This window comes from Aegilops tauschii, chromosome 7 (assembly GCF_002575655.3).
Source record: "Aegilops tauschii subsp. strangulata cultivar AL8/78 chromosome 7, Aet v6.0, whole genome shotgun sequence".
NCBI classification, from domain to species: Eukaryota; Viridiplantae; Streptophyta; class Magnoliopsida; order Poales; family Poaceae; genus Aegilops; species Aegilops tauschii.
Genome location: NC_053041.3, coordinates 516,256,656 through 516,271,741, shown reverse-complemented (window position 1 = coordinate 516,271,741; position 15,086 = coordinate 516,256,656). Strand labels below are relative to the sequence as shown.

General features: G+C 51.5%; 1 protein-coding gene and 1 non-coding gene across 6 annotated transcripts; both read right to left on the bottom strand.

The window, feature by feature from the left end:
• Nucleotides 1–1,725: 1,725 nt before the first annotated feature.
• Nucleotides 1,726–5,236, bottom strand: LOC123494706 (G-type lectin S-receptor-like serine/threonine-protein kinase LECRK3). Its single transcript, XM_073504955.1, has one exon. The coding sequence runs from the start codon at nt 4,272–4,274 to the stop codon at nt 1,809–1,811; it is 2,466 nt and encodes an 821-aa protein (XP_073361056.1). The 5' UTR covers nt 4,275–5,236; the 3' UTR covers nt 1,726–1,808.
• A 287-nt stretch (nt 5,237–5,523) lies between these two features.
• On the bottom strand, nt 5,524–12,129 carry LOC109766979 (uncharacterized). Of its 5 annotated transcripts, none has more exons than XR_012189446.1 (6): nt 9,153–9,525; nt 8,744–8,840; nt 7,466–8,348; nt 7,273–7,384; nt 6,158–6,630; nt 5,524–6,090 (listed from the first exon to the last, which is right to left on the bottom strand). It is a non-coding gene; the product is annotated as an uncharacterized protein (transcript). The 5 variants fall into 5 exon arrangements; XR_012189447.1 differs by having other exon boundaries at nt 5,881–6,090; nt 6,158–6,615; XR_006666201.2 differs by having other exon boundaries at nt 5,648–6,630.
• Nucleotides 12,130–15,086: the final 2,957 nt, after the last annotated feature.

Below are 15,086 nucleotides of genomic sequence, written 5' to 3'. Positions count from 1 at the left end.
GGGCCGGCCCGCCACCTTTTGACCAAGTCAAACGGGCCGGCCTTTTCACAGGAATAGGCCTCTGTTGGGCCATGCCACGTGTCGACGTATCATAGGCGCCTTCTGTCCAATGAGTGGATGACATCTGTCCCAACGATGAGCCGACACGTGTTTCCTTCAGCCAATGATGATTTTACACGTGGAAAATCCCCATTGGTCGGGGCTGTTAACGGGTTATCGGATCCAAAACCCGACCCGATAGCTTAACGGCGTTCCGTTACGGTGGATGCCACGTGTCGGTCACCCTTGACGAAAGCACTTCTGTGACGCGCGATTTATCGTCATGGAAGTGGACACTTCTGTGATGATAATTTTGGTAATGTCATGGAACACTTCTACGACAACACAGGTATGACTATCTTGTTTTTGTCATAAATTTGTCATGGATGTACATGCATGACAAAAAACGCGACCTACTGTGACAAACACGTATCTTCACGGAAGTGTATTTTTTTTATAGTGGAAGCAGTGGGAGATATGGAGCTATTATTACTGAAATAAACTCTAGGTCTTCTTCCTTTACTTGTAATTTTATGTTTGAAAGTAAAGCGGCGAATCATGACGCCGACGGACTAGCCAAGTTCGCACATTCTTTGATCAGGGGAACATATGTGGTTGTCGGTTCCACACGATCTGTTTTGTACCCCATAAATTGTGGATTTGAATGAATAAAGACTTGGTTGAACCCTAAAAAAAAGGAAAGCTCGCATCAAAAACACACTTCCAGTGTCAAGATCCAACGCGTCGTGTTCGACACACGCACGCGCGGCGCGTCTTCACAGTTCAGTCCGTCTCGACGTTCCTCATGGCTCCACCCGTCCATCTCCCTTTTCGTCCGTGGAAAATCGAAGACTGAGGGCCCATACTGACCTACGTGCAATGCACCGTACGTGAACAATGATAGCGCGAAGCTTCCTCGTGTGTCCATCACACCGTCTGTGCGCGGCAGGGGGAAGACTTCCGGTCGTGTCGTGCGTGCCTACGCCACTGACCGGCGACAGGCACAACACAGCCGATGTGCCGCGACCATCGTCAACCCCGAAACGTCACTGCTTTCACTTGACCAGCTCCAACCAATGTGCGGTACGAGAGGCAGGGCTCGGCGTCCCGCTTGCCGGCTTGGGTACGCCCGGTTCCCTTTCCACGGAAACCGTACAGCTGCCCCGGCGAAGGCAACGGCAGCTGCACTGAATGACCAGCAAAAGCCGAATCAAACGAATTTTGGCCCACTTCTTCGTGGATTTAGAGTCCCTCAAGTTCATCCTGCATGATTATTATTTTTTAATGTGTTTGGGACAGCTACATTTCCATGCACAAAAGGCCAGGAGCACGCATATGCGCACGTCCAACTTGAAACAATGTTCAGAGAGTTTGAATTGGATTTTTTTTTTTTTGGGCGATCCGCTTGAAACGTTTAAGGTTGAAGACATCTTGGAAAAAAGGTGTGAAATATATGTGAAGCTAGTTTATTGCTAAAGATATGTGTGAAGCATGGACTAGTTTTCTGGTATCATGTATAGAAATAGTGCAACATGATGGAACTACTGTAGAACCAAAAGAGTAGATTGCACAATAGTGCCATAGGGGCTCAGGCTACGGTTGCTCATATCCACCACTTTGTTGTTCAAGATTTCAAAGAAGACTTACCCGCAAAAAAAAAAGATTTGAAAGAAGAGATGGATGGTTGTCGGATCATTCTATATCAATGTTGTTCACAATAACAAATAAATAAATAAATAAAATCGTTGTGCTCGATGCACTCAATCTAATCAAGCAGAAGACACGATCAAAGGAGTCGAGTCCATGTAACAAGAGGGAGGGTCTGGTAGCACCTCGGCCGTAGCCACCGCGCTCTCCAGCATCTGCACCACATGGTGCATCGTCGGCCGGAGCGACGGGTTGGGCTCGATGCACCAGAACGCCACACGCGCGAACCTCTCCACCCTCTCCAAGTCTGTCACCGCATCGTCGTCGTGAGGCAGTATGAGCTCAGTCCTCCTGTTGGTCACCAGCTGGATCGCCCACCCGAACAGCGTGACCGTCTCGTCCCCGCCTTGGTCGACCAGCGGGTCCTGGCACTTCCGGCAGCAGATCATCTCCAGCAGCACGACGCCGAAGCTGTACACGTCCACCTTGGTGTCGATCCGCGCCTCGCTGCGGAACCACTCCGGGGCGATGTACCCCCTGGTGCCCCGTATGTTGGTCACCGTGGTGTGCACCTGCTGGCTGCCGAGCAGCTTGGAGATCCCGAAGTCGGTGATCTTGGGGGCGTACGCGTCGTCTAGGAGTATGTTGTCCGGCTTGATGTCGCAGTGCATGATCGGGAAGGCGCACCCGTCATGGAGGTACTCGATCCCCCTGGCGATGCCGAGCGCCGCCTGGGCGCGCCAGCTCCACGGTGGCCGCTCCGGCTTAAAGAGGAAGCCGCGTAGCGACCCTCCCGGCATGAACTCCAGCACCAGCATCCTATGCTTGCCTTCCTTGCAGTACCCGATCATGCAAACCAGGTTCCGGTGGTGGATCTGCCCGATGGACTGCACCTCGTTTGTGAACTCCCTCTCGCTGTACTCGTTCGAGTTGATGAGCCTCTTCACCGCGATGAGGCGCCGCCGCGGGGACTTGAGCTCTCCTTCATAGACCTCGCCGAAGCTCCCTTTCCCCAGCAGCTTCTCGAAGCCGTTGGTGGCCTTGTGGAGCTCCTTCCAGCTGAAAGCTCTCACGCTCAACAACCCCTGGCTCTCTCTCTTCTTTTTGGTCAGGTGGTGCCTTGCCAGGAAGCCGCCCGGGATGGCCAGCAGCACGACGGCCACGCAGACTGTCACGGCTAGTATGGTTCTTGTCCTCGCCGACACCCTCGCCGGAGGATTGCTTCGCCGTACTTTGATCAGTGCCTTGGTGGTGACGTCGCTGGCCTGCCGCCCGTTTGTCAGGGCCGCCATCTCGGCGCAGTCGGTCCCGCCAATCATCAGCGCGGCGGCGCAGTAGCAGTCGTTGAGGCAGTAGTCCCGGCACTGGTCCTCTGTCACCGACGTGAACTTCTTGTAGTAGATCGATGTCTCCCATGTGGTGTTGGGCAGATCGACGAGCATGTACTCGTTGGTGTTGTTCTCCCCGTCGCAGCTCTGCGGCGAGAACTCCGGCGTGCAGCCGCTGTCCGTGTGCTGCGCGTCGGCGTACGTGTACCCGGCTGGGCACGCGCAGCGGAGCCGGTCCTTCTGCTCCGTGCAGTACGACCCCGGGCCGCACACGCCCTGCAGCCCGGACGTCCTCTTGTTGCAGGCGTCGCTGGGGAAGGCCCCCGAGACGCTCCATGACGTGTTGCCGCCGCCGTCCGGGACGTTCTTGGCGCGGGCATAGGCACGGACGACGCCGTCCGGGTCCATCCTGGCGAACCTGTAGAACTTGCCGGTCGCCACCGGCGATATCAGGCTCTGGACGACGCCGTTGTAGAGAGTGGAGCTGAGGCCGCCTTGGTCGTCGAAGGCCACCGTCGTGTTGCCGCTGGAGCTGTCGGTGTGGGCCTGCCAGTAGGCGTTGTCCGGGCTGTTGCCGCTGAGCAGGTCCACGTAGAGCACGACGTTGCCGTCCGTCTGGACGCCCATGGTGAACCGGCCGGTGGCGAACTCCGCGTCCGCGCGCCTGGAGATGAGCTTCCCCTCGGACCGAGTGTCCATGGTCAAGGACTGACCCGGCAGCAGCGTGTCCGTCGGGTACCAGAAGCTCGCCCACAGCACGTTCTCCGGGCCGCCGCCGTCGCCGAGGAACTGGAGGTTGCCGGAGTCGAGGAGCGCGAGCACGGACCCGCGCCTGAGGCTGGGGATCGGCGCCCTCCACAGCAAACGGTTGCCGCCGCCGTCGGCGGTGTCCGCGAGCGCCAGCTGGCCGTCGGCCGTGACGCTGAGGGCGGACTGCGCCGTGGCGAGGGCGGCTGACGAGTACGTGGACGACTGCCTGGCGAACCACACCACGGACTGCAGCTGGGAGGAGCTGCTGGGCCGGCCGTCGTCGTCGGAGCGGGAGCCGGAGCGGAACCATGTGGCGAGGAGGAACTTGCCCGGGCTGGACCCGTCGAGGGCGCGGAAGCCGAACGCGAAGACGCCGGACGGGCTGGTGATGTAGCTGGGCGGCGTCATGGGGACTCCGGCCGTGAGGTTGGTCCGTGCAGCGGCGGCTACGTGGACACTTAGCACCGCAAGGAACGCGGCGAGGAAGAGAGCGGAGGAGGGCGATGCCATTGTTGGGTGTGGGAGCTCGCCGGCAGCAAGCAGAAGGAGTTCGATCTAATACTAACCTACTGACTCGGGCCCATTCGTTGACTGATTCCTCGTCAAGTCGTGTCGTGTGTTGGACGAGGTCTTGGCCTTGCGTAACAGGCTAACCTCAGCAGCGGAAAGTGAACTTGTTTAATGCACGGGCATCGCGGTCACAAGATCACACCTGATCACTTACTTGCCCTTAACCTCTGCTGTCTTGGACGAGGTCGTCTCGATGATGCACGGGCACCTAGAAAGACCACGCCTAAGTTTCTTAGACGGGGTCGTCATGAATGTTTTTTTTAAACACAGTATAATCATAGATGCTCATAAACATACACATACACTCAGCTGTATGAACACAAGCACATGCATTCTGCCCCTAAAACAATTTCGACATACTGAGCTGGCACAACATGTTAAAATTAACGAAGTCATCATAAAAACCTTGTAGTGAAGGGAATGTTTTCTTTCACTAAACACATATCACTAGAAAGCCTGCAATTAATCCAGAAAAATATAAGAAACAATGTCAAGTCTAGGATTTAAAACCTGATAGACCGGCTCCACTACACAGAACCCAACCATCTTAGCTACGCTCAATTTACCGTTGTCACGACAGTTGAGTTGAGTACTCTATGTCTCTATTGATGATCTCCGTTCAAAACAAACAAAAGCAGCTTTGGTCACATGTGGTAGTTTTTTTCCTTAAGCTAGGAGTCAGTCAAACAAGCTACCCGAGATGGAAAACATGAGCAACAATGCATGCATGTAGGCCCGTAGGGGGAGATTTGACAAATTTGACCTATAGACGAAATCAAATCACAGAATGAACTGTCCGTGAAACTATTTCACGCGGCTGACCCGTGGCGCCTAGCTCTCAGGCGCTGCACTAGTGCAACGCCTAGGAGCTAGGCGCTACACTGTATAGTGTGGCGTCTAGCTCTCAGGCGCTGCACACTGACTTAGTAATTTTCGGATCACACGGGTGCGACGCTGGCCGTGTAGCGCCTATCTATGATGCGTTGCACAGTGTAGTGTGGCGCCTTCGTGTCGGGTGTCACACAAAAAGGTCAGCCGCGTGAAATAGTTTCACAGACAATTCATTTTGTGATTTGATTTCGTCCATAGGTCAAATTTGTCAAATTTGCCGCCCGTAGGGGACCGAAAGTCTTCCATAGATGAAAAGGGAGAAGATTCACAAAACGGCTAGGGGACCGAAAGTCTTCCATAGATGGAAAGGGAGAAGATTCACAAAACGGCTATCACACGTAAACTGTACTCCTCCTGTCTGCAAATAAGTGTACTTTTACCTTTTAAAAATTTGACCAACTTTACAAAAAAGAGCAGTAGCATATATGACATCAAATTGGTATATATGAAATTACATTTCAAAACGAATCTAGTGATACTAATTTAGTATCACAAATGCTGCTACTTTTCCTTATAAAGTTGATCAAAATTTTAAAATTTCGACTTAGTACAAAAGCTAGATGTACACTTATTCACGGACGGAGGGAGTATGTGTTTACTGTCGAGTTACCTAGAAATCACCACGTTGGTCTTGACCTTGCATAACAAGCTAATCTCAGCCATGGAAAGTGAACTTGTTTTATATTAACACTTTGTTGCGACATGTCTCTCTTTCAGGTCACTTCGATCGTAGGACCCTGATCAACGGTAATGCTTACAATGTGCTCAAACAAGGCCTCGTCCGTTGCTTTCCTCTCCTTTATCTTCACCAGTGAGCTTGTGGATTCATCTTCCTTTTGTTTGTCGTGACCGATGGTGGAGAGGGCTGGGTAGTAGATAGGTAGGGGATTAGACGGGGACAACGTTAGGATAAATGGCGACACTTGCCTTACAAATCAGTCTTCCGGACTTTGATCCTCCTCTGTTCGTCCGTTGAGACAGATTAGACGAAACTCCAGCGTAGATCCCTGTCAGCTCCTCGGGGCCGTGAGGTTAGGGTTTTTCGCCGAGTGTACACAACAACGATACTTGGTGTCATGTTCTTCAGATCGTTTTAAGGATTCAACGTCTGTGACTACGGCTTCGGGACGCTGCTGGTCCTTAGTGTGCATGAAGACTTCCTGGTTATCATTGAAACGTCAGGGCGGCTTCGATATGAGAGCAACGACAGATCAATATTTATTAGGATTTCAGACCAATTAAGAGTTAACTAGTTTATTCCGCAAAAGCTTAATGGGGAACAAAATAGAGTCGCCGTGGTAAATTATAGTCGAACCGAGTGCACCGCCGCTGTATGGTTGCACCAAGGACCACCATGTATTGAGGATGCCTCTCGGCTGTAACTCCATACCTATGGAATAAAACTCTTTTCACCGAAACAAAAAAAGAGTGAACTAGTTAAAAGCCTTAATCAATGAAGTTGGCTTCTAAAATAAGCTTTTTTTTAGTGGAGCTTCTAAAATAAGCTATACTCCCTCCGTCCGGTGAAGAGAGTACGTTTGGGTTTAAAATTTGTCCACAAAAGAGAGTACTTCTATCTTCTTAATGCACTTTAAAGTATTTTCTCTCATCACACGGTAATCAAGAACAATAGCATTCTATACATAGTCTTCTTAATTTCTACATGCACTTAGCTCATTGGGGGTTGGGTAATTAAAGAGAAGAGTGATGTGTTGACTGTTCAGTTACCTAGAAAAGAAAAACACCATGTTTTTGGCGCGTCAGCTTCACTAATCATGCAAAAAAAAAACTTTGACGCCACTGCAAAACATGAACCTGTTTGGTCTCAATTTCTACCAGGCACTGAACCTGTTTTTGCAACCTTTGTGGTTGTTATCTATGCAAAACATGAAAATCGCAATGGCTTTTGAGGCTTTTTTTAATGGCAAAGAACATCCAAATATGCCTGCAAGAACTTTGGAGGATTTTTTTTGTCTTACTACGAATTTTGAAAAATATTTTCACACACACGAGTTCAGGTGTGTCCGAGAGAGAGAAGGCTGCGTACGAGTAATTATCATCGGTGTCTTCAAGAGGTCCAGTGATCTGTTCTGCAGCAACCTCCAAGGCTTACCAGTGATCTGTTCTACAGCAACCACCAAGCCTAGGACGCGACACCCCTGCAAATTATACGTATAATGGTTAACTGCTGGCTATCAAAAATTTACAAGGTTCAGTTACCAAAATAAAATAAAGATTACCAAGGATTTTCTGAAGTTCTCCCACATCATTGAGTAGCTTCATAAGTTCACAAAGTAACCCAGGCAGGGCTTTCCCCAGCGTGTGCTCCACTTGCTCATCCTCAAAGTTCTTCCTTTTTCTTGTCTGGCCCGTCGTCAAATTGGCAGATTGCTGTGTGCCCAAGTACTCCAATGAATTCCATACAAACTCGACAACACCTGTCCCATCATCCGGGTAGGTGTCAATTGTTTCAGCTAGCACATTATCCAAGTATAGATTTTTACTGACTCTTATCTTCCAGTGGGGTTTACAGAATGGCAGCCCGGTTATTACTTGCATGTACTTTTCAGGATATTCCTTTTCGAGGTGCTCTAATTCCTGGCAACATCTCACAAGAAGGGATAATTTCTCCTGCTCACTCATACCAGACGGATGATTGTTCACAATTAAACAATCTTTCTGTCTGAATTCTCTCAAAAGCTTCAACAGGTGTCGAACTTCCTTTGGCAGATGCAATGCTCTGCAGAAAAGAGACTTCAGCATTCGGAAGACTACACGGTAATCTTTCCGAACCCTCCTTTCATTCTTGGGTTTCAACTTTTGAAGCTTCGAGGCCAAGACTTTGAAGTAACCCAAAGGCGTGACAAAGAAATCTGATGGTTTGAGCTTCCCACAGAAACTCCACCCAGCAAAGTGCGTTGATGAGTAAAACAACAAGACTGAGTTGATAACTCCTTTGGCAAGCGCTGATTGCATGTGGAGTTCAGAATGATTAGATGTAGAACCTGCTACAGTGACAGTTTGGACAACTTCTTTTCCCAGGATATAGGATTCATACAATGTGCAAGCCAGAGCACCTCTTTTGGTAACAGTCAAATCAAGCAATGAAGTCTTCGGTAACACCTGCAGATTTTAAGTTAATGATTATAATGAAAAGTACAAGAACCGACTCTACAAATCAATAGCTAAGGGGCAAGTATAAGGACTAATTCTGGAAAATATAAACATGAATGCCTAATTATGCACGAATCCAAGTAATATGAACATGGACATTTCGAACCGACTCCGCAAATCAATAGCAGAAGGGTAAATAAAAGGATAAATTCTGGAGAATTTCAGCATGCACACCTAATTATGCATGAACCCAGATAATATGAGTAAGTGTACACTTTGGTAACCGTATAAAGGTCCATCTCCAAGGTTAGAAAGCATATCAATGATACATATATAGGCTTACAAAGATGAAATTCAGAATACAAGAAAATAGTTGTGATAGTGAAATTTACATTCCGTCGTACCATTGTTCGCCTCTGCTTCTTCTTTCCAGCTTTGACGGGGATATCCACCATTTGTTTTTCAGTTAAAGCTCACTTAACCTTATTTCTCGAAACAGACCTGCAATAAAACAAGGTTCAGAATTGACAGCGTCTGTTTAGGTATGTCATAATACAACAACTAATCTATAAAAATCTTTAGCAGCATGATCTTTTGTAATTTCTTCACATATGAGTATTGGAGCAATGCATGCCACTGTCATAGTTTAGATTCTAGAAAGTAATAGTATATGCCATAGTCTAGATTCTAGAAGGATAATAATACAAGATACAAGCTCAATGTCTTTGGCTGGAAACAGAAGTACCCAGTACACACACATTGCAAAATCACACAATCACGCATGCACATACATAGCATAGTTTCCGTCTGTACCTTGGGATTGATATTGAAGAGAAGGATCCGTTGATGACGAGGTACTGCTTTGCTGCTGTGGCCGCCGCCCCTTGCTTTCTTTTCTAGCAAACCGGGGTGCTGGTCGGGAGTCGAGCCGCCCTGTCGTGGACTCGTGGTCACCCTTTGTCCTTCGCGCCGCCACGGGGTAATGCGGATGAGGCGGGAGTCGAGCAGCACGGGGGATGCGGGAGGAGGCGAGATGGGAGGGACCTGCCGAAGTGCGCCGCCGCTGGCTACGGAGGAAGGCGGGATGAGGCGAGCGGCGGCCTGGATCGATGGCGATGCGCCGCCGCAAAGGGGGACGGGAGAGAGACGGCAAAGGACCGAGGGTTACGGGAGCAGTGTCGTGAGTAGCCAATAGTGCAATTACACAATATAAGGTCAAGTCAACAAATAAAATAGTGCCACGCTTTCCAAAAGAGCCCTTTCCAAATAAAATAGTGCAATTACACAATAAAATAGTGCGATTCAACAAACAAAAGAGCCCCTTGCAAAAAGGGAAACCCTAAGAGCATCTTCAGCCGTTGGCCCCCAGGAGGCGCTAAAAATCGCCCCCTGGGGGCGCACCGGCGCAAAACGCGCGCTGGGGGCGTGATGCCACTCAGTCGCGGCGCCCACGGATTTTTATGAAAATTAAAGTGCGGCACAAATATGGCGCAAATTCAACCATTTTCGACGAGTTCATACATATTTCGGCAAGTTCAAACCAAATTCAACCAAACACGGCGAGAGTTCATACATATTTAAAAAAATTTACAAAAAAGAAAAAACACTACTAGGCCCGCCGTCTCCCTCGCCTCGCCGCTCGTCGCCGTTCTACATGCCGAGGAGGCTGTAGAACCGCGTGTAGTCGCCGCCGCCGTCGTCGTCGCCTCCGCCGCGGCCGCCGTCCCTGCTACAACCCTCCCCCGGTTGGCGCGGCGGGTTGGACGGTCCGGCGGCGTCCTCGTCGTCGTCGCTGTCGAGGATCACGACGCCGTGCTTGTCCTCGCGCCCATGCTTGCGGGCGGCGATCTCCTCCAGGGCCCGGCGCTGCCGGACCATCTCGTCGCGGAGGTAGTCGCCGCGCGCCCACCGTAGGGCGTCCTCGTCGGAGAAGCCGCGTCGGGCTTGCTCCTCGTACTCCGGGGGGAGGCTGGGCTCCGGTTTGGGCGCGACGAGGACGAGGCGGCCAGAGGCGGGGGTGGAGTCGGCGGTGCGGACACCGGAGCTGCGGGTGCGCCGACTGACAGGCGTGTCCTGGGGCTCCGGCTTGACGGGGCGGAGGCAGGGAGAGCCGGTCGACCGACCGGACGAGGAGGAGGACGCCCCGGGGTCCATGCGCCTCGGCGTCCACGAGCTCCCACGGCGGCGAGAGAAGGACGGGGGCTCGGGGTACTCCAGCCTCGGCTTGTTGCCGCCCTTGCTGTACTCGAGGACGGCCTCCAGCGTGCGGCCGGGCACGCCCCACCATCGGCGCCGCCCGTCGGAGTTGAGCCTGCCGGAGGGCACGACGCCGTTGGTGGCCTCGAGCTGCTCGGCGTGACGGCGGCGGAAGTACGGCTCCCAGAGCGGGCTGTCGGGGACGTAGCGCGGCCCCTCCCTCGCCGCCCGCGGCAGGGAGGCGCGGATACGCGCGATCTCCGCACGCCGCGCCGCCCCGATGGGTGGTGGTGGCACCGGGACCCCGCCGGCGCTGATTCTCCACGCCCTGGGCACCCGCATGTCCGGCGGGACCGGGTACTCGGCCTCGAAGAGGAGCCGAGTTTCGTCCTCGTGAAGGTGGCGGCGGCCGAAGCCGTTCGCCGCCGCGCCGTCGCCTGGGAATCGTTCGGCCATTTCTTTGAACTGGGACGGCGAGGGGAGAGGGAGGAAGGGGAGAGAGGGCGCGTCGGCGGTGGAGACTCTCTGCGTGCCACCGGCGCGCTGGGTCGGCTTATATAGGCGGAGGCGCCGCGAGCACGCGTGGAATCCGCGTCTACGCGGGGACGCGCGTCGTCACGCCTTCACTGCACCCCCCGTGAGGCATCAATGGCGGAGGCTAACCGGCGCGGCAGCTTTGGCATTGATTCGTCGCGGGAAACGAGGCGATGAGGACGACGAAGCGGTGAGAAGCGAGACGAGTCGCTGGCAAGGAGGGCCCGCGGCTCTTTCGCGCCAAAAATGATTCGCCCGGCGCCCCCGAGCGCCCCCCAGCATGCCGGGTTCGGGTTGGGTCCGCCGGCGTCAATTTCGGCCTGAGCCGGCGAAAATTGGGCCCTTGGGGGCGTGACTGGGCTGATTTTTTGGCGCCGGCGGCCGAAAAGTCGTCTGGGGGGCCTTGTTGGGGGCGCGGCTGGAGATGCTCTACGTTTCAGCCGGCGGATCACGCTCAGTCACCCGCTTTCGCTGTTGTTCGATCCAATTTGATCTAACGGTGCCCGTACAAGTAAACACATCGCAACGTAAATCAAATTGCAAAGAGCAGACCTCAACATGTCCTGATCGGGACCGTCTCTCCAACGCATACTATGTGCCACACGTTCTGACGGGGGACCGCGCACCATTTGTGGGCCGCTCCGTACAACCTTATCCTCTCCAGCGCTCTATCTTCTACCTTTCTCCCTTCACCCGCATCTCCGTCCAAACACCGAGCTCTCCATCCATAGCATCACACGACCGGTGCGGCTACTGGTGCTGACCTTGCCGCGCTAGCCATTGTCCTATGCAACACAACGCGAGCTTGGTCGCCCTTAGCAACAACAAAGGGATACATGAAGCACCGCTTTGCAGCTCCTCAAGACAGCTCGTGTCATGTCTACCAGGGATGTACCTTGACTTGGCGCTACATCTGGTAGCCGGCGGCGGGGGGCGTCCTTGACCGTGAGGTCAGCCCTGTCGTGCCCCAACAGAGGTCCTTCCCGCCGGTCGGCGTCCTCGTCCTAATCTCTTTCACCCAGTGTTGGTGGTGAGATGTTATGTTTTTGCAACGAAGGGCATGTTGCAATTGCAACAAGGCACTTGTTGTAAACAGGCCCTCTTTCAGCCTTGCAAAAAAAAATCTCACAGAAAAATTTCTGCAACAAGACTTGTGTTGCAGATTTTTTTTACAACAAGACCTCTGTTGCAGAAATTACTGTAATGCCACTTTTGTTGCAAAAGGAGGGTGCACACATTGTAGATCGAACGCTCATTAGCGTGTCCATCCAATAGTCAGCGAGGCGGCATATCTTTTCTCATTATCCATCGGCCGACACATAGCGCTGCCCTTTTAGAAAAAGACAAATAAGTGTAGTTGTAAAAAAGAAGTGCAATTACACCATGCACAAATAAAAATCCAATTGCAAAAGGAGTGCAACTATGGTAAATACAAAGAAAATGGAAAATGCAAAGAAAACAAGAACAAAAAAGGGTAACGCGAGGCGCCGACCGACCTGCCCAAATTTTGGCCTATCGCCACGTGCATGTCCTTCACGCGCATTGTTGTATTCCTTACCCTTCACCTATTTCCTAAAAAGTGTTTGTTCCCTCCCTTTCATCAGGAAGCGCTCGACAGCGAACCCAACTGACCCCGTCATGGACACATGTCGCTCGACTCTTGAAGCACCACCGGTCCACCACCGCTCATTGTGTCGCTGCCGCCTTCGTAGAATTGGTCCATGGGTGTTCGCTGAAGGTTCCAGCATGGTGCCCCCCTCCATGGTCCCAACAGCCATCGAGACGACGATTCCAGCTCACCATGTTATTCAACTCCCAGGCGTGAACATCATAGCAAGCAGGGATGTCGATCCCAATAAAACAGGGCGCTGATTCCAGCAAAAAAGGGGGACTGTAGCAACAATCAGGACTCTGCCTCGTCGTCACGGTAGAAAAACCACTCATATAGCCCTGCTTTCGTATTTATAACATTGCAGCTTTTCAACGACCGGTTGTAGCATCTCGTCGGGCGCCAGGACCTCGCCTTCGCCTGTCGCGGCTTCTGCGTCACCGGCCGGTTGCCTCTTTTTGATGCATGATTGCAGCATGGGTGATGGTCGCCATTGTAGCACGCACGGTCGATGACCTACCTGAAGGAAATATGCCCTAGAGGCAATAATAAAGTTGTTATTTATATTTCCTTATATCATGATAAATGTTTATTATTCATGCTAGAATTGTATTAACCGGAAACTTAGTACATGTGTGAATACATAGACAAAACAAAATGTCCCTAGTATGCCTCTACTTGACTAGCTCGTTAATCAAAGATGGATAGGTTTCCTAACCATAGACATGTGTTGTCATTTGATGAACGGGATCACATCATTAGAAGAATGATGTGATGGACAAGACCCATCCGTTAGCTTAGCATGTTGATCGTTCAGTTTTATTGCTATTGCTTTCTTCATGACTTATGCATATTCCTTTGACTATGAGATTATGCAACTCCCGAATACCGGAGGAACACCTTGTGTGCTATCAAACGTCACAACATAACCGGGTGATTATAAAGATGCTCTACAGGTGTCTCCGAAGGTGTTTGTTGGGTTGGCATAGATCAAGATTAAGATTTGTCACTCCGAGTATCGGAGAGGTATCTCTGGGCCCTCTCGGTAATGCACATCACTATAAGCCTTGCAAACAATGTGACTAATGACGGAATGAGTAAAGAGACTCTCCAGTAACGAGATTGAACTAGGTATGATGATACCGACGATCGAATCTCGGGCAAGTAACATACCGATGACAAAGGGAATGACGTATGTTGTTATGTGGTTTGACCGATAAAGATCTTCGTAGAATATGTAGGAACGAATATGAGCATCCAGGTTCCACTATTGGTTATTGACCGGAGATGTGTCTTAGTCATGTCTACATAGTTCTCGAACCCGTAGGGTCCGCACGCTTAACGTTCGATGACGATTTGTATTATGAGTTGTGTGTTTTGATGACCGAAGTTTGTTCAGAGTCCTAAATGAGATCACGGACATGACGAGGAGTCTCGAAATGGTCGAGAGGTAAAGATTGATATATTGGAAGGTAGTATTAGGACACCGAAAGGGTCCAGAGTGTATCGGGTACATACCGGAGTACCGTAGGGGTTACCGGAACCCTCGGGGAAAGATATGGGCCATATGGGCCATAGGAGGGAGGCTAACCAGCCCACAACGGGCTGGTGCGCCCCCCCACAAGGGATGAGGCCGAATTGGATTAGGGAAGGGGCGGCGCCCCCCTTTCCTTCTCCTACTCCCTCTCCTTTCCCCTTTTCCCCCTCCGGAAGAAGGGAAAAAAGGGGGGGCGAATCCTGCTAGGACTAGGAGTCCTAGTAGGACTCCCCTCTCCCTGGCGCGCCTCTTGTTGGCCGACCTCCTCCTCCCCTCCTTTATTTACGTGGGCAGGGCACCCCTTGGAGACACAACAATTGTTCCAAGCCGTGTGCGGCGTCTCTCTCCACAGTTTGCTCCTCCGGTCATAGCGTCGTAGTGCTTAGGCGAAGCCCTGTGCGGATCACATCACCATCACCGTCACCACGTCGTCGTGCCGACGAAACTCTCCCTCGACCCTCTGCTGGATCAATAGTTTGAGGGACGTCATCGAGCTGAACGTGTGTAGAACTCGGAGGTGTCGTACGTTTGGTACTTGATCGGCTGGATCACAAAGACGTTCGACTACGCCAACCACGTTAACCTAACGCTTCCGCTTTCGGTCTACGACGGTACGTGGACACACTCTCCCGTCTCGTTGCTATGTGATACGTCTCCAACGTATCTATAATTTTTGATTGTTCCATGCTATTTTATTATCAATCTTGGATGTTTTATAATCATTTCATAGTCATTTTATATCATTTTTTGGTACTAACCTATTGACATAGTGCCAAGTGCCAGTTGCCATTTTTTACATCGCAGAAAGTCCTTATCAAATGGAGTCCAAATGCCATGAAACTTTACGATGATTTTTTATGGGCCAGAAGGA